The sequence below is a fragment of the Drosophila persimilis genome, unplaced genomic scaffold (assembly GCF_003286085.1).
Source record: "Drosophila persimilis strain 14011-0111.01,24,50 unplaced genomic scaffold, DperRS2 tig00000000-arrow-pilon, whole genome shotgun sequence".
NCBI lineage: Eukaryota > Metazoa > Arthropoda > Insecta > Diptera > Drosophilidae > Drosophila > Drosophila persimilis.
In genome coordinates this window covers 12,608,577-12,629,174 of record NW_020825288.1, presented here as the reverse complement: position 1 = coordinate 12,629,174, position 20,598 = coordinate 12,608,577, and the positions used below count along the sequence as shown (strand labels likewise).

Genomic DNA, 20,598 nt, shown 5'->3' with positions numbered 1-20,598 from the left:
ATTTAACTCCGGGATGAGGTCACATGCACTCGGGAACGGTTGAAAACGTAGACGCTTTTGGGGAGGTGCTCTATGAAGATAGCTATAAGATAGCTTAAGATAGCTATATAGGAAGAGATAGATAGATATATAGACAGGTAGATGGATAGATATATCGATAGATGGATAGGTTGGATAGAAAGGAATATATGTAGATTGTAGGTATGAATATAAAACGAAGGGAAGATAGAAAAATGGTATAAAAGAGGATAGCTATAGAAATAAGTTTCTACAGGAAAAATTGGTATATAGGAGGATAGCTAGATTGAGTTTCGTGGATAGGAAACGATAGGATCGATAAATAGATATGTGGTAGATGCTCGTTAATAGGTTGCTAAAGTACTGTAAGAGCTGCACCTAACATATTTAAATAAATTAATATAATTACGAGCAATATTTAAATGAAAAATATTTTCGAAAAATGTATATATAGATGAGAATGATATATTCACAGATACATATAGATATGGTACAATGCATAGAAAAAATATAGTTAGAAAATAAAGACAGGCAATATATATCCATCCATACATAGATTTATTTAGGAATAGATTATATAGAAATATATTTTGGGTTCTACCTGATAGATCTGCTTATACGAGACGTCTATAGTATAAGCAAACTTGACATCGATCTATATGTAGGTAGACATGTACAATATAGAGATGAATTGATAGACCCATAAGCAGACTTAACAGATAGCTAATGAAATATATAGAAAGAAATTTAAGTGTTATTTAATAGGGCTGTCTGGCTTTGAAGGTAAAGCTGCATACACAGCACAAAATAAAGCCGAGTAAAGCGAAAACGTGCATATTTGCTCGCCCTAAAAATAGCCAACAAAAAGTAGTATTCCATAATAATATTGATCTGTATTGGATCTGTATAACAACCTTTTTTCCTTTAGTTTGAGAGTCTCAGCGGGGAGTACGAGAAGCTGCAGCTGAACTATGGAAAACTACAGAAGCGCCTCGACTCCATGGAGGAGGACAAGAAGGCCGTGGAGCTGGAGATACAGCGGATACTGAAAGACAAGAATATAACCGAACTGAATCTGAGGTACATATGTCATTAAATAGATAAGATACATAGTGTAGTCACATAGACCTCTGAAATTTGAACAGATCCGAGGAGGATCGAAGCAGTCGCTTGAGGGAGGAGACCATCTCGCTGCGCGAGGAGCTCAATCGCGTGAGTCTGAACCGGGATTTGTTGGAGCAGCAGCGGATCGAGTCGGACAACCTGATTTGTCTGCTGGAGAAACAGAAGTCGGACCTGGAGTATGATCTCGATAAATTGCTGATGGAGAAGTGCGATTTGCAGGAGAAGCACGAGAAGCTGTCCAGCAACAGCTGCTCCACCAGCGACGAGCTGAAGTCCGTGCAGAACTGCCTGATGGAGGCTCAGGAGGAGCGCAAGAAGCTGCGCCTCCAGTCCGGCGATCAATCGAATGAGATCGGGGAGCTGAAGAAGGAACTGGCCGTGCTGGACAAGGCGCGCCTGGAGCTGGAGACGGACAATCTCTCGTACAGCGAGAAGCTGAAGTGCCTGCAGCTGGAGAAGGAGAAGATCCTGCAGGACTTGGCCTGCGTCACAAGAGATCGGGGCGACATCCACAACCAGCTTACGGCCATGTGCCGCAAGAAAGAGGCCCTCAACGAGGAGCTGATGCGCACGCGGCAGCGACTCGAACAGACGACAGAGACGAACAGCCGCCTCAATCGTAACCTCGAGGAGATGGTCAAGGATGTGGAGGAGAAGCAGGTGGTGATTGATCTGCACGAAAAGGACTCACATCGCCTCAACGAACTCCTGGCCGCCATCCGCTCCGAGAAGGAGTCCCTCGAATCGGTGCTCTTTGACACAAACACCTCGCTGGAGGCCACCGAAGAGAAGCGCAGCCAACTGGAACGTGATCTCCAGGAGGCACTGGTCCGTGAGGAGTCGCTGAAGAACCATGTGGCCCGCCTGCAGAAGGACCTGGAGATGTGCCAGCGCAAGGCCCAGGAGACCAAGACGCAGCTCCTCAATGCCGCCCGCGCCGCCGAGAGTGATTTCAACCAGAAGATCGCCAATCTCCAGGCGGCCGGCGAAGACGCTGCCAAGCGACATGGCGACGAGGTGCTACAGCTGCGCAATGCACTCGAAAAGCGTATGCAGCAGGCTCTGCAGGCCCTCCAGACCGCCAAGGACGATGAGATCGAGAAGCTGCAGGAGCGTCTTGCCACGCTCCAGGCGCATATCGAGAGCCTTGTCCAGCAGCATGAAGAGGCCCTAATCCGGGCCGAGAGCGAGAAGCAGCAGGCACTGCTCATTGCCCATCGCGACAAGCAGGCGGTGGCCGAGCGCCTGGAGACCGTCTCCCGGGATCTGAAGACCGAACAGGAGTCCCTGGATCGCAGCAAACGGGAGGCCAATGCCCGCGACGAGAAGCAAAGGGCGGCCATTGCCCAACTCAAAGATGAGATGGTACAAATGCGCACCAGGGATGAGGAGCACCAGTGAGTACTGCAAAGACCTATCCCTAAAGGATAGGGGATTGACGTAGAAGATCGAATTCAAGTGGTTTTTAACTTTTTGACTCCGATCTCTTAATCGTATAAATATATATGATATAAATTTCATCTTTCCACCCTGCAAATAGAATCAAACTGGAGGAATGCATTCGCAAGCAAGAACTGCAGCTGTGCAGCATTCGGGAAGAACGCGACACTCTGTGCCGCGTGAGCGAGGAGCTGAAGATGGAGATCCGGCTGAAGGAGGACAAGATGGACGGCACCAATAACGAACTGCAGGATGCACTGCGCAAGACCAAAGAAGGTATTGTTCAATTGTTCTTCTGATGATCCTGTATTCATAGATTCTGTGCTGCAGGCGAGGGCTTCATAGACAGCTTGCGAAAGGAGTTGACGGACAGTCGCCGGCAGCTGGCGGACAGCAACATTGAGCGGGACAAGTACTCCAACAGCAACAAGGAGCTGCGCGATCATGTGAAGCGCGTGGAGAGCGCCAAGCGGGAGCAGGCCCGCGCCATTGAGGAGGCGTTGCAGAAGATCAGCAGTCTGGAGGATTCCAAGAACTCCCTAGAGAACGAACGCACTCGCTTGAGTACCATTCTGAAGGAGACGGAGAATCACTTCACCAAGACCACGCAGGAGCTGAATGCCACGAAAGCGTCGCTGCAGAAGGCCCAGGTGGAGTTCGCCCAGAAGGACGAGGGTGGCAAGGAGCTGCAGTGCAAGCTGGTGGCCGAGGTGGAGCTGAAGGAGCGCGCCCAGCAGGAGCTGTGCCAGATCAAAAAGCAGCTCTCCGATCTGGAGGCGAACCTCTGCGCCACGCGCCAGGAGCTGGCCCGTGCCCGGTGCCACAGCAACCAGGAGGAGCACCGCTTCCATGCCCGCGAACAGGAGGTGGCCCAGCGCATGGAGGAGGCCCGCGGGCGGGAGAAGCGTCTCGAGGATCAGAAGCACAATCTGGAGGTCTGCCTGGCCGATGCCACGCAGCAGATCCAGGAGCTGAAGGCCCGTTTGGGCGGTGCTGAGGGCCGCATCCGCGCCCTGGACGAGCAGCTCTCCTGCGTGGAGCTGCACAAGCGGGACACCGAGCAGAAGCTCTCATCCGTGGTGCACACGCTCCGCCGGATCGCCGGCATCCAAGTGGACGGCAGTGTGAATCTCTCGCATCGCCTGCTCAGTCCTTCCAGGCGGTTCAGTCCATCACGCAGTGTGGGCGACTACGATGCCAGGAGCTCCTCCCAGTGCCCGGATGCACCGATCGATGTGGATCCAGACCTGGTGCGGAAGGGCGTGCGGAATCTCATGCATCAGGTGGCCCAACAGGAGAGGGAGAAGGATGACTACAAGTCACAGCTGGGGGCCGCCAAGAAGCAGCTCCAGGATGCGGCCGAGCAGCAGCTGCGCTGCGATGCGAAGCTAAGCAAACTCCAGGCCATGCTCCGGAACCTGCAGGAGGAGAAGAGCAACCTGGAGACGGAGCGCAAGATGAAGATCTCAGCCATCTATGCCCTGGAGGAGAAGCTCAAGCAGCGCAGCGACGAGTGCCAGATGCTGCGCGAGCGTTTGGCCCAAACGGAGATGCAGCTGGCGGCCACATCCGAGGAGAATGGCCAGAACGAGGAGCGGCTGGAGAAGTGCCGCCAGCAGTGCTCCAAGCTGGACAACGAGAAGCGACAGCTGCAGGAAGAACTCGCCAAGGTTGAAGGACGCGCCAGCAAGCTGGATCTCCAGCGGGTGGCCATGGAGGGGGATCTCACACGCCTGCAGATGGCCCTCCAGGAGAAGGACTGCAGCATTCGCCAGCTATCCGAGCGACTGGAGAACCAGAACCGTGCCCTGACCCAGCTGGAGGATCGCTGCACCTCTCTCAAGTCCACCGTGGATCAGCTGAAGGAACGCCTCCAGAAGTCCGCCGTCAGCGAGACCCAACTCCGGGGCGAGATCAAGACCCTGCAGAAGGAGCTCTCCGAGCAGGGACACTGCTCACAGGCCAACGAAGACAAGCTGAAGCTGCTTCAGAAATCCCTACAGACCGCCGAGAATGAGAAGCGCATTCTCACCGAACGCCTGGACAGCTCCCAAACGAATCTGAACGAGCTGCGACGCAGCCAGCAGGCGCAACTCGATGGCAACCAGCGGCTGCAGGATCAGGTCACCGATCTGGAGGTCCAACGATCGGCTCTCGAGTCGCAGCTGAGGATTGCCAAGTGGAATCAGGAGTCCGGCGGCGACAAGGGTCTGAGCAATGGCAATGGCAACGGCGCTGGCGGCGAGGAAGAGCTCAGCAGGCAGCTGAAATCCTCCCAGAGGGAGAAGTCCGAGCTTCGTAGCAAACTGCAGACACTTCAGGTGGGTTTCCGTATGATCTTTACACCCCTCCCTGTTCTTTAGCTTTTCTGATTCCATTCCAGGATAAAGTCAAGCAATTGGAATGCGAGCGAAAGAGCAAATTCTCGGGCGGCAGTGCCTACGATCGTGCAGAGAAATCCAATTCCTACTATGGTGGTGGGGGTGGGCCCGCAGATTCAGGGGAATTCGACTCGAATCGCTATGATGCGGGAGGCACAGGTGGAGCAGGTGGTGGCTCCTACAGCTGTGGTCTCGATCACAGTGTGATCGAGCAGGAGACCCGCGACCTGCGTCTCAAGGTGCGACGCCTGGAGACCCTGCTGGCAGAGAAGGAGTCCGAGTTGGCGCGGGTGAAGGCGCGCATGAACGACAGCGCCAAGTGTATGGATGGCATGGACACGGAGCGCTATCGCAGTGCCCAAATGCATGCCGAAAAGGTGCTGGATGTACGCGAGCAGTCCCACAGACAGCAAGTGCTGCGACTGGAGAATCAGGTGGGTGTCAAACCGTGGTCAAACTGAACTATCCACTTACTTGGGATATCCTTCTCCATAGATCTCGATGCTGAGGGAACAGCTGGCGCAGGAGGCCAAGCGGCGGCAGCAGTATGTGCTGCGCAGTTCGAAGGCGAATCGGGAGATGCAGCATCTGCGTAGTACTCTGGGGGACTCTCTGCGCAATGTCTCCCAGCATCCAGTGGATGCTCATCTGCTGGAAAGCGAGAGCCGACGGTGAGGATCCAGCTGGAATCTCTTCACGGTCATACGTTTTTTTTATACTCTTTTTTTTTGCAGTCTCGATTCGGCTGTTTCGATGAGCCTACCTCCGTCGACCTGTCGGGATTACGATCGCGATTAGAGAGGATTTCCTTTAGGGTTGAACTTGATCCCGCCAAGATGGTGTACTGTAATGCTCACTGCCATTTGCATTTACTTAGAGACGCTTCCTAGGAGTACCAAAACCAAAACCACAACCACAACCACAAACACCACCCCCCCAACCATCCATGCCCTAAGGGTGCTCTAGTCGCATTTGTGTTGAAAATCATAAACCGCATTTAGTACAATTCTAGCTATTGATTGTCTGCCCCGATAGACAATCGAATATAGTGCGTCCCATTTACCATCCAAATCGCATTTTGGGCCGATCCTACTATCGTATACACTCACAGGGTCACAAGTTCCGATTCTCCCAGGAGCCAGGGAGAACGCCGAACCGAAACAATATCACACGATAATTTACATCATTCGCATTTCTATAAAACACCGAAACTAGTCAGCACAATACAAGGCAAAACATATTTAATCCCTAGCATATCTAAACCTATATACAGTGCGGACTGCAAACGACTGCATGTTTTATAATCTATATACAAGAGAAATACACATCTATTGAACACAAACTGCCTCACTTCTTTGCGGCTTTCAGCATCTTCTCCAGGCACTCTACGACACTCTTCATGTTTGCCTTTTGCCCAGAGATCTTGGCCACCTCCCCGACGATAGCAAACAGTGCCTTGGCCTTGCCTTTGTGGTACTGCAGCACGGCCTTGGGCTGGTTGGAAATGGCCTGCTGGCATAAGGCTTCGATGGTTTCCAGATCGCATATCTGCTCCAGACTGTGCTGCTTAATGAGCTGGCGAGAGGATCAAAGATTAGGGTTTGTATGAAAGGGGGCGTTCAGGGACTCACCTCATTCACCTTTGCTGTGGGATTTGTGTGCAGCAGTTGTATGAGCTGGCGGGCTGCCTGAAGATTAATCTGTTCAGAGTGCAGGCCCTTGACAATGTTCTTTAGATCACTATCTGTTATGGAACTAAGCAAATCATATGCAACATAAAATAGTGTTCTTTAAGCCTCATTTCCTTTAACCAAAAACTATACAATTACCAAGATGTTTTACATAGCACCAAAAAACCAAAATGCCCCGTAGACATAGTGCGAGCGTTTGGTTTCAGTTTGCTGTAGCAACGTCTTTTGTTTTTGGTTTTTTGGGATCGACTTTTGCGCATTGCCAGCATTTTCAGCTCAGCTTCCTGAGGCATTCAGAAACAGACGAAGTCTAGTTGGCAGCGGTCGGACAGCACAAGAGATAATTGAAGTACCAGAAACCGGCGCGCACGTACCACGAGGCAGCGAACGAATATTGAAATGAAATTGGCTCCTGACTCAACATCTTGGTATCATATAGTCTTTGCTTTAACCTACCAGTCTTCAATATCCAAGTTAGATTTATTGCAATAAGTTAGCAGGTCATTGATGAGAAAGTTTGAGGTGACTTTTGTGGGCACATCACTGAGATCCTTCGATATTTTCAAGAAATAATCCAACAGAATGGGTTCGTTCTGGAAATAGTCAACTGTTTTAAAAGGTTTCGCGAGCACAATTCGATGTTTTCGTTCACTTACCACCAAAATAATGGCGGTCTCCGCATTCAGCTGGTACTGTTCCATTAAACGTTGGCGAGTATCTTCTGGCAGTTCGGGGATTTCTTCGCTTAGAGCTGCCACAGACACGAGATCCTCTGTTGACTTGGAGCCAGGTTTGAGGTTTAGATGCAGCGGCGGTAGATTTGGTTCTGGCATGAAGCGATAATCTTGCAGCACTTCCTTGTCACGCATGGCCACAGTGCGTCTGTTTTCCGCATCCCAGGAGCGTGTCTCATTGGTTATGACACCTCCCTGGGCCACTGCCTCGAGCTGTCTATGTATTTCGAAGGTAATTGCCTGAGAAATGCTGCGGACCGAGCCAATATTCTTGACTTCAGTTCGTACACCCAGTGGATCGCCTTCCTGGTGAATGGATATATTCGCATCCACACGCAGAGCACCCTCTGAAAAGGGTTAGAAATAATTTTGAAACCATTTTATATGCGGAGTAGGAGCTAGTAGCAGCTACCTTCCATTTTGCAGCTGCAGGTCTGCAGACGCTTTAGTATCAGCATCAGTTCCTTGACCAACGATGCTGCCTCCTCGCCAGTCTCTAGATCTGGGGCAAATACCAGCTCCATCAGTGGCAGGCCGGCGCGATTCAGATCCACTAAACTTCTCTTGAGCTGCTCATCGTGCAGTGATTTGCCACTGTCCTGCTCCAATTGGAGTTGCAGCAATTGAACAGACTTGTAGTACACCTTTTTGCCAGGTGTTATCACGGGAAAAGTCATTTTGCCATTGTTTGCCAAAGCCGCACGCTGCTGTGTGATCTGATAGCCATTCTGGAAGACCCCGAAAAGGGTAATTACAAAGAAAAGTTGTGAGAAATCAATCTACTTACTGGCAAATCAGCATAGAAGTAATGCTTGCGATCAAACATGGATACTTCATTCACCTGGCAGCCAAGGGCCAGTGCGGCTTTTATTCCAGACTCGACGCACTTTCGATTGAGCACCTGGAGAAGGAAAGAATATTTTTACTACAGAACACTACAGTACTATATATAGTTGTCCTCACCGGCAGTGTGCCTGGTATGGATGCATCGAAATAAGCAACCGATGTGTTTAGGGCCGATCCGAAATGTGTGCCGCTGCCGGAGAACAATTTTGAGGCGCTGGAAATTTGTGCGTGCACCTCCAATCCCACAACGCTTTTCCATCTGCAGTGCCAAGCAAAGTTATAACTAGCTTTAATTGGTAATACTTTCGTTCATACCGTTTGGGAATCTGCGCTAATTTCGGCTGCGTGGACAGTCGCCGGATTATTAAATAATTCATTTTGTAAATATAGGTGTCAAACCATTGATGGCGCTATCGATAGTATCGATGGTTGTGCTATCGAGCTACTAGCGGTCGCTTCGCCATTTTGTCTCTATTCAGAGCGAACATTTCATAGTTTTTAAGTTTAATTAAGTTTAATTTTGAACAATTTGTATTTAATTTCGCTTGAAAAATAGCCATTAAAAGATTTTTAATATTAATGATACTATCGATAGTATCGATTTTTTAAATCCATTAAAAACAATCGTAAATATTTGTAAATACGGAATTCGATAACATATCGATGGCGAACAGCTGGAATCTATTAAAAAAATCGAGAGAGATAGAACCCGATTGGCCAAATAATAGAAAAACGCGAAACCTTTACATTTTTTAAAGACAAACATGTAAAAAAGATGAGACTAGCAGAGGTAAGTGAATCAAGACTTCGACCATGGCCACTAGCAGTGTGTGGTGCGTCAAACTGTGCAAAAGTTTTTATGCAAACGCTTGTTAATCAGTTGACAACGACGAAGAAGAGAAAAAGCACACGCAGCTCTGCAAACGACAACCACGACGACGACGACGACGACGACGACGACGACAATTGGTTTCTTGGAGTGAGTGGACGAGTGCAGCGCCCATCATCCAGGCAGTGGAGCACAATCAGCAGCAGGAATACTTTTAGGTGGAGCACGGCCAATACGCCGCAGAGGAGCTGAGCAGTGGAGAAGGCCGAAAAAATCAATCACAACTAAAAATCAAAACACGAGCGCAGGTAGAAGTTGCACCGAATACACTCCACCATGGACTTTGAAAAGATATTCCACGACTTGGAATCGAATCAGACGCTCGAAAATGAGGAAGCCAAGAAGAAACTTGTGGAGCTTTTCACGCAGAGTGAGTGCACGGCAGGCTTTAATTTACATGAAAATTGTTACCATTTTTTTGCCATTTGTTAGATAAGGAAACGTGGGCTGTGAACTTTATGCTGGACTATTTCTTCAAAACTGGATCTCAACGCATCCTGGACGTCCTGGTCAAGGCCCAGAAGCCGCACGATAGCTACATCTTCGATCGCCTGGACGCGTGCCTGAACAAGCCACAGCACCGAGTGCAGGGCTTGCAGGTATTCTGCTTCATCGTCCGACACCATCCAACCTGGCTGTACAAAATAGAAAGTCATCGGCTTATCAAAACCGTCTTCAATCTGCTTACGGTGAGTAAACTGTGAGCCATTTGCATTCTTCGGATATTCTGATATATTGAATGCACTCCTATTGCAGCACGAGAAGGAGATTGTGCCCCTGATGAGCGCCCTGTTGTGCATCATTACGTTGCTGCCAATTATACCTAATTCGATGCCGAATTTCTTCAACTATCTGTTCGAGGTATTTGGCCACCTGGCCTCGTGGAAGCTGCAGAACAGCAAGAGTCTGCCCGACGAGAAGCTTGTCCATCTGCAGTTGGGGCTGCAAATGCTGTTCCATCGGCTGTACGGCATGTATCCCAACACCTTTATGGCCTTCTTGGCAGAGTTCATCAAGAAGGGCAATGGCGGCGGCGTATTTCAGCATACGATTAAGCCATTGCTGAACACGGTCCGTGTGCATCCTATGCTGCTGACCGACACTCCCGAGACTGAGGTCAATAATACGCGATGGAAGGAAATGGAGCCCCATGACGTGGTCATGGAGTGTGCCAATCTGTCGCTGCCGGTCCTCCAGCCCGAGTCGAGCAACGACGACAACAGCTATGCGTATCCCATGACTCCAGGCTATAGCCGGATGACCTCAAACACCTCGAACACCGAGGGATTTCCCTTCCAACTGGGGAGGGACTTCCACTACAGTCGAAATTCCATCACACGCTTCGACTCGTCGGCTTCAGGGGAGGTGGGGGCCATTTGGAGTCCACAAAATGAAATTCTCGCCACCAGCAGTGCCATCCCTCTGACGCCCACCACATCGTTTATATTGCCGCTGCAGCCATCGATGAACTCCCAGTTGTTGATCGGAATGACGGGCTCCTCGCCCCCAGAGGCTGCTGTGGAGGCCACGCCGGAGACAACGCCTCTGAAAGACCTGAGGGAGTTGAAACAGCCGCAGCATGGCCTGGCCATGGCCAATTCCCATGCCGTACGGGCCATTTTTCCCTCCAGCCAACCCTCGTCGCCGATGCGCAAGGATCTGCAGAATCAGTTCAATTTCCCGGACATCAGTCGAGAGGCCGAAGAGGGCACCACCAAATTTATGGAGACCACACGAGTGACGACGGCATACGAGCGTCGACTGCAACAGGTCATGCAGGACAGGCACAGCCTGCACGCCCAGCTAGATCAGCAGAGATCCCTATCCAGTGTCCTGCCGGAAATAAACCTGAACTCGGAACTAACGCTGGGGGCTGGGACTGCAGCTGGAAGCCCATATCATGGCCCATCTCAGGAGGTGGCGGCCCTATGCGGCGAATGCAACGAGACGGACCGCAACATGTGCAGCGACGGGGGCCTCCACATGCCCACCAGCCGTTCCATGCACACCATGCTGCAGCAGAGGAAGCGCAGAAATCGAATGGCCAGTTACAGCGGCAACGAAACCTGCTCCGATGGCAGAAGTACGGCGGCCAAAAAGGCATCATTCAGCGTCGAGGCTGACAATCCGATACGCAGGGCCAAGTCTTGCTCGGCTCTGGCAGGGCTGCTGCTGCAGCAACAGCAAGAGGCGAACGATGATGAGGCCGATTGTCCTGCGGGTGGACAGAGGCGGGAGAATGGAACGACGCAAAAGACTGGCAGCCGCTTGCAACGCAGCGGCAGAATTTTGGCTATGGCAATGGTTGCACCCAAGGAGCAGCCGCCAAGAAGTTTCACAAACGCGACCACCCAGACGCTGGAGGGAGCGCTGCCGGTTCAATACGAGAACTGGATGATTGAGCTGCTGTTCGAGTGCAAGGAGCAGCGTAACAACTACGAGCGGAGTCTGCTCTATCCCCAGGACATACTGGAGGAGTACATCAAGCGGGGCATCAGAGCCAATGAGTCTTTCGATGCCGAGCAGTGCAAGCTGTTGTGCCTGCAGCTGGAGTACGAAAGCTACCGACGCTCCATCCATGCGGAGAGGAACCGTCGCCTCATGGGACGCAGTCGGGACAAGCGTAGCCTGGAGATGGAGAGGGACCGCCTGCGAGAGCAGCTCAAGAACTTCGATGCCAAGAACAAGGACCTCGCCAGCAAGATGGATAATGCCATGCGATTAAACAATGAGCGCCAGAAGAGCCACCAAGAGGAGCTGGCCGAAATGAAATCCAAGTACCAGCACGAGCTGGAGGAGAAGAAGTGCCTGCGGCAGGCTAACGATGATCTGCAGACGCGCCTCACCTCGGAGATGGCCCAGCACAAGGAGATGAAGTACGAGCTGGAGTCACTGCGTGGTCAGGTGTTCAGCCTTAGTACAGAGCTGCAACATGCTCAGCTCCAAGCAGATCTCGGACTGCAATGCAAGCAAGAATTGGCCCGCCTCGAGGCCGAGTTCATCATCATGGGTGAGGTCCAAGTGCGATGTCGTGATCGTCTAGCCGAGATTGACAACTATCGAGCACGCGACGAGGAGCTGCAAATGCTCCAAGAGAGCAGTCATCTGGAGCAGAAGGGTATGAATCAGGTTTCTCATCGTTGTAGGCCTTTTTCTTGAATTCATTTTTAACATTTAACAGATCTGAGGCACAGCCTGGACGAGAAGACATCACAGCTGGAGAGCATGAAGCATAGGATTAGCGATCTGCAGGCACAGTTGACCAACAGCGAGAAGGCCATGACGGAGCAGAAACGACTCCTGAGCACTGTCAAGGATGAGTATGAGGAAAAGTTCAAGGTGCGCTCAGCTGTTCTATATTGAAAGATCTTTAAATTTATATTGTGTGTCGTGTCGTTTTCAGGCAGTGAACAAGAAATACGATGTACAGAAGAAAATCATCATGCAGATGGAGGAGAAGCTAATAATGATGATGCAACAGCCCCAGGGAACCGTGGGACACAATACCTGCTCTCCGGACACAGACAGAACTGGTGAGTGTTTCGCGTACCCACAGCATGTGGCAAGAATCTAAGCTAACAAAAGACCGCCCTTCAGACATTGCCTCTTCCACAGAACGCAACTCTCCGTTGTCCACCTCATTGGCATCGAGTGAGAGCCTGTCCGCGAGTTTGCGGTCAACGGAGCTTAAAAATCTGCAACAGCTGGTGGAGACAAATCCCTCGATACCGGAAGTGCCGAGCAGCGCAATGTACGAGCTGGCCTCCTCGGCCAGCACCGCCAATGCCATCAACATCACCAGCGGTGCGACGATAGTGCCGCATGCCCTGGAGCTGCCCTCAACATCAGCCAGTAGTCAGCAGACGACCCACCCACATCCACATCTACATCTGCAGCAACAGCAAATGGAGCAGCAACAGCAGCAGCATCATCAGTCAATGCACAGCCAAGATCCGCAGCCACAAATGCGTTTGTAAGAAAGAATTAAATTTTCTCGCTAACAAAAACAAAAACGAAAAAAATATGTTCTAGGTTTTTCAAATTTTCATATTTCAGTTCAAAACTGTAACTAAAGTTAAATAAAATGCAGACTCCACGCAATAATTATAATGATTATATCAATATATAAATGTTTTTGAAATTTTAAATTGTTTAGCACATTGCAATTTGCTGTAAAAGATATAAGACACGGTGTTGATAAGTTACATAAGTAAGGGAGCGCGCATTTATTTTATAGTAAATCTTTAAGAAAAGCATAAAAAAGTGGAATTTTGAATAATAAATAACGGGCGGCAGATATATTTAAATTCTGATATTGCCAGTGTGTGAAAAGACCAGCAGTGTGGCAACGCTGAAAACAGCTGATTCTCGACCAAAAAGAAACTTGAGAAAGAGGAAGAACCCATTCTATTAAATTTCATTTTCAACGGTATATAGAAATCCAATAAAAGCAAGTATTTAGAATAGGCCAGTCAAGTAGAAAATTGATTCATTAATCGTAAAAAACTATGTGGGCATGGCCAAATATTCTATCTAGCTAATTATATTTGACGGAATCTCTAAATTGAGCAATATGAACGACTATCTCTTTCGTTTTTTTTTGTTTGACCATTTTTTTTAAACCTTTTTTGGACAAGATTCATACAATAGCAAGTATTTAGAATAACCTCGTCAAATAGAAAATAGATTCATTATTTGGATAAAATTAAATGGGCAGGGCTGAGAGATCCAGATAGCTGGTAATATTCCACGGAATATCAAAATCGAGGAATATGTATAATAGAACTTGAATTCGTCAGTATATTTACGGTATATTTTGAAAATGAGGCGGTATGTTTCGGTATATTACTGAGGGTCAGACCGTATATCTTATCGCCGCGGTCACACTGAAAGCAACAAAAGAACGCCCACACTTTCTTATTATTAATATTATTATGCTGTCCCAGTACATGGAGGAGTTTGAGCAGGTGAGTGAAGTTGAACATGAAACATAGTTATACTGATGACCTTTTGGTCCATGCCAGGAGCCTTTTGAGGTGGGCGAATTCATAGAACGCCTGACCTGGCGCACCAACAATGAACTGCAGAACAGCGAATTTAGTCCTGTGGCCCTGCACGACACCTTTATACAGACAATCAAGGACCTGAAGATACTGCAGGAGAAACAGCAGGGCAAGTGCGAGCGACTCGAGGAGTCACTGCGCCAGGAGAAGGAGTCGCATGCAAAGAAAATCTCCAAGCTGCAGGAGCGTCATCAAACGGCCATTGATTGGTTTGGACAGCTGGATGAGAAAATCAACTCGGTGGCGGGGAAGATCATGCATCTGGGTGAACAGCTGGAGAACGTGAACACGCCGCGCAGTCGGTCCGTGGAGGCGCAGAAGCTGCTTAATTTTATGTCCGAATTTCTGGCCGCCGGCCCCGTAATAGTTAACGACATTTTTACGGATGCAGCTCGTCTGAGCGAGGCAGCGGATGTGATACAGAAGCTGTATGCCATCTCGCAGGATCTGCCGCCGGGTAAATTTGCCGAGTCCAAGCGTAAAATAGAAAAGAAATACGATGAAGTCGAACGACGACTGATCGAAGAGTTTGCCACTGCCCAGAAGAGCGAGGATATTGAGCGAATGAAGGCACTGGCGCAGATACTCTCCCAATTCAAGGGCTACGCACAGTGCGTGGACGCTTACATCGAGCAGAGTCAGATGCAGCCGTACAGCGGCAAGGACATATTCATTGGGATTGTGCCGCTGTGCAAGCATCACTATGAGATCATCAAGAAAGTGTTTGCCAACCCACAGCAGGTCATGTCCAAGTTCATACTGAACATCTATCAGCTGAAGCTGCATCAGTATGCAATGACCAAGCTGGAGGACAAAAAGGATGAGGAGAAGTACCTGCGCACACTCTACGAACTGTATTCACGGTAAAATATCCAACCAATAGCAGCCAGTTGCATAGTCTAATATTTCCCATTGCAGCACTTTGAAACTCTCCACCGATTTGCAAATCTACATGTCCACCATCGATGATGATCTGCTGCAGAAGCTAACGCAACAGATTTTCATGAAGAATCTGGCCAGCTATGCCGAAATGGAAACTAAATGCCTGACAGCCAAATGCTCATCGGAACTGGAGAAATTTTATGCCAGCAAGAAGCATCAGAAGACGCAGACCACCAAGGGTTTTCGTCGCAACATGGAGGTGCTGATTGCCACGCGGGCGAACATCAACATAGCCGCCATCGAGGACTATGGCGGCGAGACGTTTCTCTCCGAGGAGCTGGCCATCAATATGCTGCAAGAGGCCAAGGCCGCATTGAAGCGCTGTCGCCTACTTTCCACCGAGGCCGAGCTGCCCGCCAATGCCATTAAGCTGAATGACATTCTGCTGCGCTTTCTGATGCACGAGCATGTGGATTATGCCCTGGAGCTGGGCCTCCAGGCAGTTCCACTGGCCGAGGGCAAGGTATTCCCGCAGCTCTATTTTTTTGATGTGGTGCAAAAGACAAACATAATTGTGCATCTGCTGGATAAGTTGTGCAACAGCTCAGTAATACCTTGTGTGAGGTGAGCGTGCATCATCATATACCATATACTAGAGTGCCCTAAAAACCCTATTTGTTAATTGCAGCAACACGGCCAAGTATTCGGACTACGTGTTCAAGAAGCGCATACTGATGGAGCAGATCGAAACGAAGCTGGATCAGGGTCTGGATCGTTCTATTAGCGCTGTCATTGGCTGGGTCAAGGTCTACCTGCAGTGCGAGCAAAAGAAAACCGACTACAAGCCAGAGATTGATGTCGATACCATATCCTCAGCTGTAAGAAGGGTGCATCCATGAGTGAAATGTTTTATAAATAATTTATCTTATCTTATCCCCTAGGCTTGTCTGCAAGTGGTGCAAAGCCTTCAGCCCGTGATAGTGCAGATCAAAAAGTGCGTGGACGGCGAGAACTTGCAAAATGTTCTCACAGAATTCGGCACACGACTGCATCGTGTTATCTACGATCACCTGCAGACAATGCAATTCAATACGGCCGGTGCCATGTGCGCCATTTGCGATGTGAACGAGTATCGCAAGTGCATTAGGGAGCTAGACAGCGCACTGGTGACGCAGCTTTTCGACATACTCCACGCCCTGTGTAATCTGCTGCTGGTGAAGCCACAGAACCTTCAAGAGGTCTGTACGGGCGATACTTTGGTGAGTGGCGATTGAGTTTCCCCGTCTGTGGGCTGTCTAACGTTTTATCATCCCATCAAATATAGAACTATCTGGACAAGTCTGTGGTGAGGCAATTCATTCAGCTGCGCACTGATTTTCGGGTCATCAAGAACACCAACTATCTGAAGGGGATCATTGAGTGAGAGAGAGCGCAGCGCATAGCCCCGCCGATGAGTCACATTCCGAAATTTTCCACCTAGAGCGGTGCTTTCTGTGAATTGATTGGATTGATATATTGAATGGGGAGGACATTATCAAATAATATTTAATTATAGTACACTCTTGGTTCTTTAACTTTCAATTAAACTCGAGTGGCGGCTGGTGGATCTTGGTTTTATCTACTCGAACACGACGACAAAACCACTTAATTTATTTTTTTCCCGTATGGGTTTCTACGCGTGTCGCCCGGCCCCATTCCCCGTCACAACGGATCCCAAAACAAACCCTTGACGACGTCACCGGCTACATTTCTATCTAAATCTTGGCGGCGAATCGATCGGGCTACTATCAGTCAGAGTAGGAGTAAGACTCAGAGCTAGCTCCCAGTCAATAAATCAAAGTTTATGGCCGCTCCCGAGAGGGCGCTCTCCCACGGCAGATACCAGCCGGAGTGGCCAGCGGGCGTTCTGGCCACTATTAGGCGGTGGCTCTGGTGCCAGTTACCTGTTAGCCGTGAAGCAGTCCGTATCTGCGACCAAAGAAAACCGTTGACCGACCGTTCGTGATCCGCATTATCGATCCTCTTTGTTATTGTTATTGATATTTTGGAAACGAAACAATTTCTGCACACCTACGCGAATAAGCGAATACGCGAAAAGCTTAACGACCCACTTATTCTAATCGTTGCGATCAAATTAAGCCATGCGGGGCGCTACTGTTTACTACCTTAAAATACTCTTGGCCATTTGTACGGTCCACGAAATGGCTGGCGGCCTCATCAGGAACACCACGGATGCCGCCTACAAGAAGTATCTGTCACTCAGGTCGCTGCCATTCGAAGACTGCGGTGAGTAGAACCCGGAGGAGGTGATGTGTTTGAAAGTGTAACCCAGACAAGTATCCCATCGACCGAAAGAAACAACATACCATAAATATGTACCGGAAATCGGAAACAAAATATTTTGTAGCGTCATCGAGTAAGTGTTACGAGCCATTATAAATACCTCAGAGAGAAATCTCATCCCATTATTTGGGTTCTACACCTACATTCATAAAAAATATAAGTATCGTAAAATATACTTTTATTTCTGATAATGTCACAATGATATTACGATTTTCTCCGAACAAAGAATAGAGTGCGTAAAACGATAAATACTTTGGTATATTACTATCATCAATCAATGGGAATATCTAATCGGAGTGCAAAATTTTAAATAATGAAACGAAAATAATTGAACGATTATTAAGTACTTTCCTTCTGGGTGGGAAAAAACCAATGAGGCATGGGAAAATAAACGAAAGTAGTTTGAATCGAATATTTACAACGATAAAGATTCAAAGTCTTATCCAAATCGCTGTGCAGCATAAAATATGCAATACTTTAAACCACTTTAAATACCCTAACGATTCGGAAATCTCTCTAAGAGTATCAGACATATTGATAAAGCTTAATTCAATTCTGGTTTTTACCGTTTGTTTGATTAAGTGGATTATTTATTGACTGGCACACAAAATCAATGATTTATGCTCTGGTCTAAACTGGATTATAAACAATAGTAAGTACGAGTATCATTCCCCTAAGTTCAGAGAGATTACCTTGCAGTTTCGATTAGACCCCCCGACAGGACTGAAATAAAAGCCAAATGAATGAATAGATTACATAGAGCTGCTGCTAAATTTGAAAGATAGATAGATATTGTTTTGAAGGCCTTGGAAAGTGCAGTTGGTCAACGATTAGGGAATATATGTATACAATGTGCTCGTTGCAGTGATAACCCTGCCAGGAGAATGGCATTGGGTTTACCAAAAGTAATATCAAACTGGAATGATTCCTAAGTCTATTCTTTTATTCTGAACAACTTATTATAATATTCAGCTGGAAAGATTCCTCACTCAAAACGATTTTTTCATTCTGATCTTGTTCTGATTTTTGTTCGCAGGTTCTTTGTACAGAGTCAACTACCTGGACATCGAAAGCTGCTCAACATTACCTTGCTCTATGAAACGGAATGCGATTATTAAGGTGACGGTGCTCTTCGATGATAACGGTAAGACTAAAACCCCACTGATAACACGCGATCCTATGCATCCAAATGTACTATGAAATGTACGAGCGAGACCAAAAACCACTCGGAAATAAAAATAGATCTGCGCGGGCGAAGAGATTGTACAAATATTTTATTGTAGTCAGGGAAGTAGACGTGTACGGATACGGTAGTGTGTGAACCAGGCGATAATAATTCGTGTATGCCATAAAAGTAATTGATCCAAGATTGTAAATCACATCACAAAATAATTTGAGCAATTTAGCATTATATGACTTCACTTCTGTACCGCCCTCGGAGGAGGAGATAGCGATATCGATTCATAAATAAAATAAACTAATTTGTTCCTAATGATATTTTGATTAGTCAGCACAAATCAGTGCGAGTATCTATGCAGATGAATGGATCTCGGCACGTTTCAGATTTTTTTGAGTGTGAACATAGGATTGGGCTTAAGCGAAGATTGGCAAAAATAATTGCGATAAATATGAAATACCCTTCCAATTAGAATGGAAGTCCGTCAAGTTTTCACCTCCGACTAATCGAATGTACATATCACAGGCAATGGCGTCACCTTCCTGAAGCACGAAGTCCGCTGGGTGTTCAACTATATCAAGACCCAGGCGGCCATATCACCGGATCCATGCGATGGCGATCACGACTGTATCATGAGTGCCAGCGATGGCAAGACCTATTGGGCCAATATATTTGTGAACGAAACATTGCCGGTGGTAAGTAAAGATCACAATCCAATCTCATAATTCGCACGGATCATTAAGGTAGTTTTTCTTCCCTTCTCCCCCCTTTCAGATGCGTGGCAGCATGCTGTGGGAATCCAAGGATGAGTGCAATCAGAACCTCATATGCTTTGAGGTCCCAGTGCTGATCACAGTGTGAATACGACTCGTACCGTACATATGTATACGATATACGTACAGATAAAATAAAGTAATTGGTGCATGCAAAACTACAGTGAAATTTGTGACTGTCTGCGTGTGTGTGCATCCTTTAATGAAATTTGAATGAAACTCAGGGCGAAGAGACAGAGAGTACAGCGGGAAGAGCGAGATCGGGCGAGTGAGTAGGCCGGAAAAACAATAAGAAAGGAGGGTAGATTCGAGGGACAACGACTTGATACCCATCGTTTCTGGCATTTGTTCAGATTTTGATTATATCTGATGGATGTATTTAGTTACAGATTGGAATAAAAAAACGAGATATTGAAGTAATCCATTTATTGAGGAATTTCGATTTAAAATTTTAAAACTAATGGACTGTATCTTCATCGACTCTGACTCTATCTTGGTGGTGCTGATCGGTCATACAGAAATACCCATCCCTGCCAAGGGTATAACAATCACGAGATCTTTGCTTCGGCTGCTCCTGCTGAGACTCGGCGTCGTAGACTCACGCACACTGAGCGACAGCGAGAGAGGAAAAAGAGAGAGAGAGACAGAGAGCGGTCGAGAGCAGAGCACGGCACTACAAGTGGAGCACACACTCGTGCAGGCAGGCAGGCAGGCAGGCAGGCAGCCCCCGAAGCGTATGTGGGAGAGTAGCCGAAGAAGAGCCGAAGAGCGACCGAGCCCCACCGTTCAGCATCCAGATGCACAGGGGGTCGCCCCTGCAATTGCGTTTGGGGCCCGGTCCGGCGGCCGGCCCCGGTGTGTCCGTTCAGTGTGTCAGTCAGTCTTTGCGGTTGCAACGCGACGGTCGACCCGAACCAAGCACTAAGCACCAGACCAGGCACCAGACACCAGGCACCAGAAGACACCCATACACCAGTGCTCCAAAAGGAGCGGAACGGACACCGGGACAGTGCAAATCGAAAAACGGAACAGAAACAGAAACACAAACAAAAAAACAGAGCCGGGCAAATATCGGGCGTAAATTAAATAATAAGATCAAAGAACTCGAACTTAAAGTTAAACCGCCTCGAACCGCCTGGGTTTCTTAGTGGATCATCGGATCGGAACGGGGATTCGATTCGGTGTGGGTGGAGCCAGAGCAAGTGCCGCTGAAGTTCCCCGAAAGCATTTCCATTA

General features: G+C 48.3%; 5 protein-coding genes across 6 annotated transcripts; 4 read left to right on the top strand and 1 right to left on the bottom strand.

Annotated features, from left to right (window-relative positions):
* Window positions 1–1,671: 1,671 nt before the first annotated feature.
* Window positions 1,672–6,099, top strand: LOC6588513 (rootletin). The gene is made up of 6 exons (XM_026995287.1): window positions 1,672–2,540; window positions 2,684–2,859; window positions 2,914–4,904; window positions 4,967–5,398; window positions 5,460–5,635; window positions 5,699–6,099. The coding sequence occupies exons 1-6, from the start codon at window positions 1,672–1,674 to the stop codon at window positions 5,760–5,762; spliced, it is 3,708 nt and encodes a 1,235-aa protein (XP_026851088.1). The 3' UTR covers window positions 5,763–6,099.
* A 77-nt stretch (window positions 6,100–6,176) lies between these two features.
* On the bottom strand, window positions 6,177–8,612 carry LOC6588469 (glutamyl-tRNA(Gln) amidotransferase subunit B, mitochondrial). The gene is made up of 8 exons (XM_002013408.2): window positions 8,551–8,612; window positions 8,353–8,494; window positions 8,177–8,290; window positions 7,802–8,117; window positions 7,312–7,736; window positions 7,112–7,248; window positions 6,596–6,719; window positions 6,177–6,539 (listed from the first exon to the last, which is right to left on the bottom strand). The coding sequence occupies exons 1-8, from the start codon at window positions 8,610–8,612 to the stop codon at window positions 6,312–6,314; spliced, it is 1,548 nt and encodes a 515-aa protein (XP_002013444.1). The 3' UTR covers window positions 6,177–6,311.
* A 348-nt stretch (window positions 8,613–8,960) lies between these two features.
* Window positions 8,961–13,246, top strand: LOC6587274 (hamartin). Of its 2 annotated transcripts, none has more exons than XM_026985574.1 (7): window positions 8,961–9,025; window positions 9,116–9,494; window positions 9,557–9,813; window positions 9,881–12,242; window positions 12,306–12,463; window positions 12,528–12,657; window positions 12,740–13,246. In XM_026985574.1, exons 2-7 carry the CDS (start codon window positions 9,401–9,403, stop codon window positions 13,099–13,101), a joined length of 3,363 nt encoding a protein of 1,120 aa, XP_026841375.1. In that variant the 5' UTR covers window positions 8,961–9,025; window positions 9,116–9,400; the 3' UTR covers window positions 13,102–13,246. The 2 variants fall into 2 exon arrangements, with proteins under 2 accessions (XP_026841375.1, XP_002013443.2); XM_002013407.2 differs by having other exon boundaries at window positions 12,722–13,246.
* Window positions 13,247–14,020: 774 nt separating this feature from the next.
* Window positions 14,021–16,717, top strand: LOC6588439 (exocyst complex component 5). Its single transcript, XM_002013406.2, has 6 exons — window positions 14,021–14,091; window positions 14,149–15,050; window positions 15,106–15,693; window positions 15,758–15,947; window positions 16,011–16,328; window positions 16,394–16,717. The coding sequence occupies exons 1-6, from the start codon at window positions 14,059–14,061 to the stop codon at window positions 16,490–16,492; spliced, it is 2,130 nt and encodes a 709-aa protein (XP_002013442.1). The 5' UTR covers window positions 14,021–14,058; the 3' UTR covers window positions 16,493–16,717.
* Window positions 16,718–16,993: 276 nt separating this feature from the next.
* LOC6588421 (NPC intracellular cholesterol transporter 2) lies at window positions 16,994–19,525 on the top strand. Its single transcript, XM_002013405.2, has 4 exons — window positions 16,994–17,355; window positions 18,449–18,556; window positions 19,115–19,284; window positions 19,364–19,525. The coding sequence occupies exons 1-4, from the start codon at window positions 17,211–17,213 to the stop codon at window positions 19,448–19,450; spliced, it is 510 nt and encodes a 169-aa protein (XP_002013441.1). The 5' UTR covers window positions 16,994–17,210; the 3' UTR covers window positions 19,451–19,525.
* The last annotated feature ends 1,073 nt before the right edge of the window (window positions 19,526–20,598 follow it).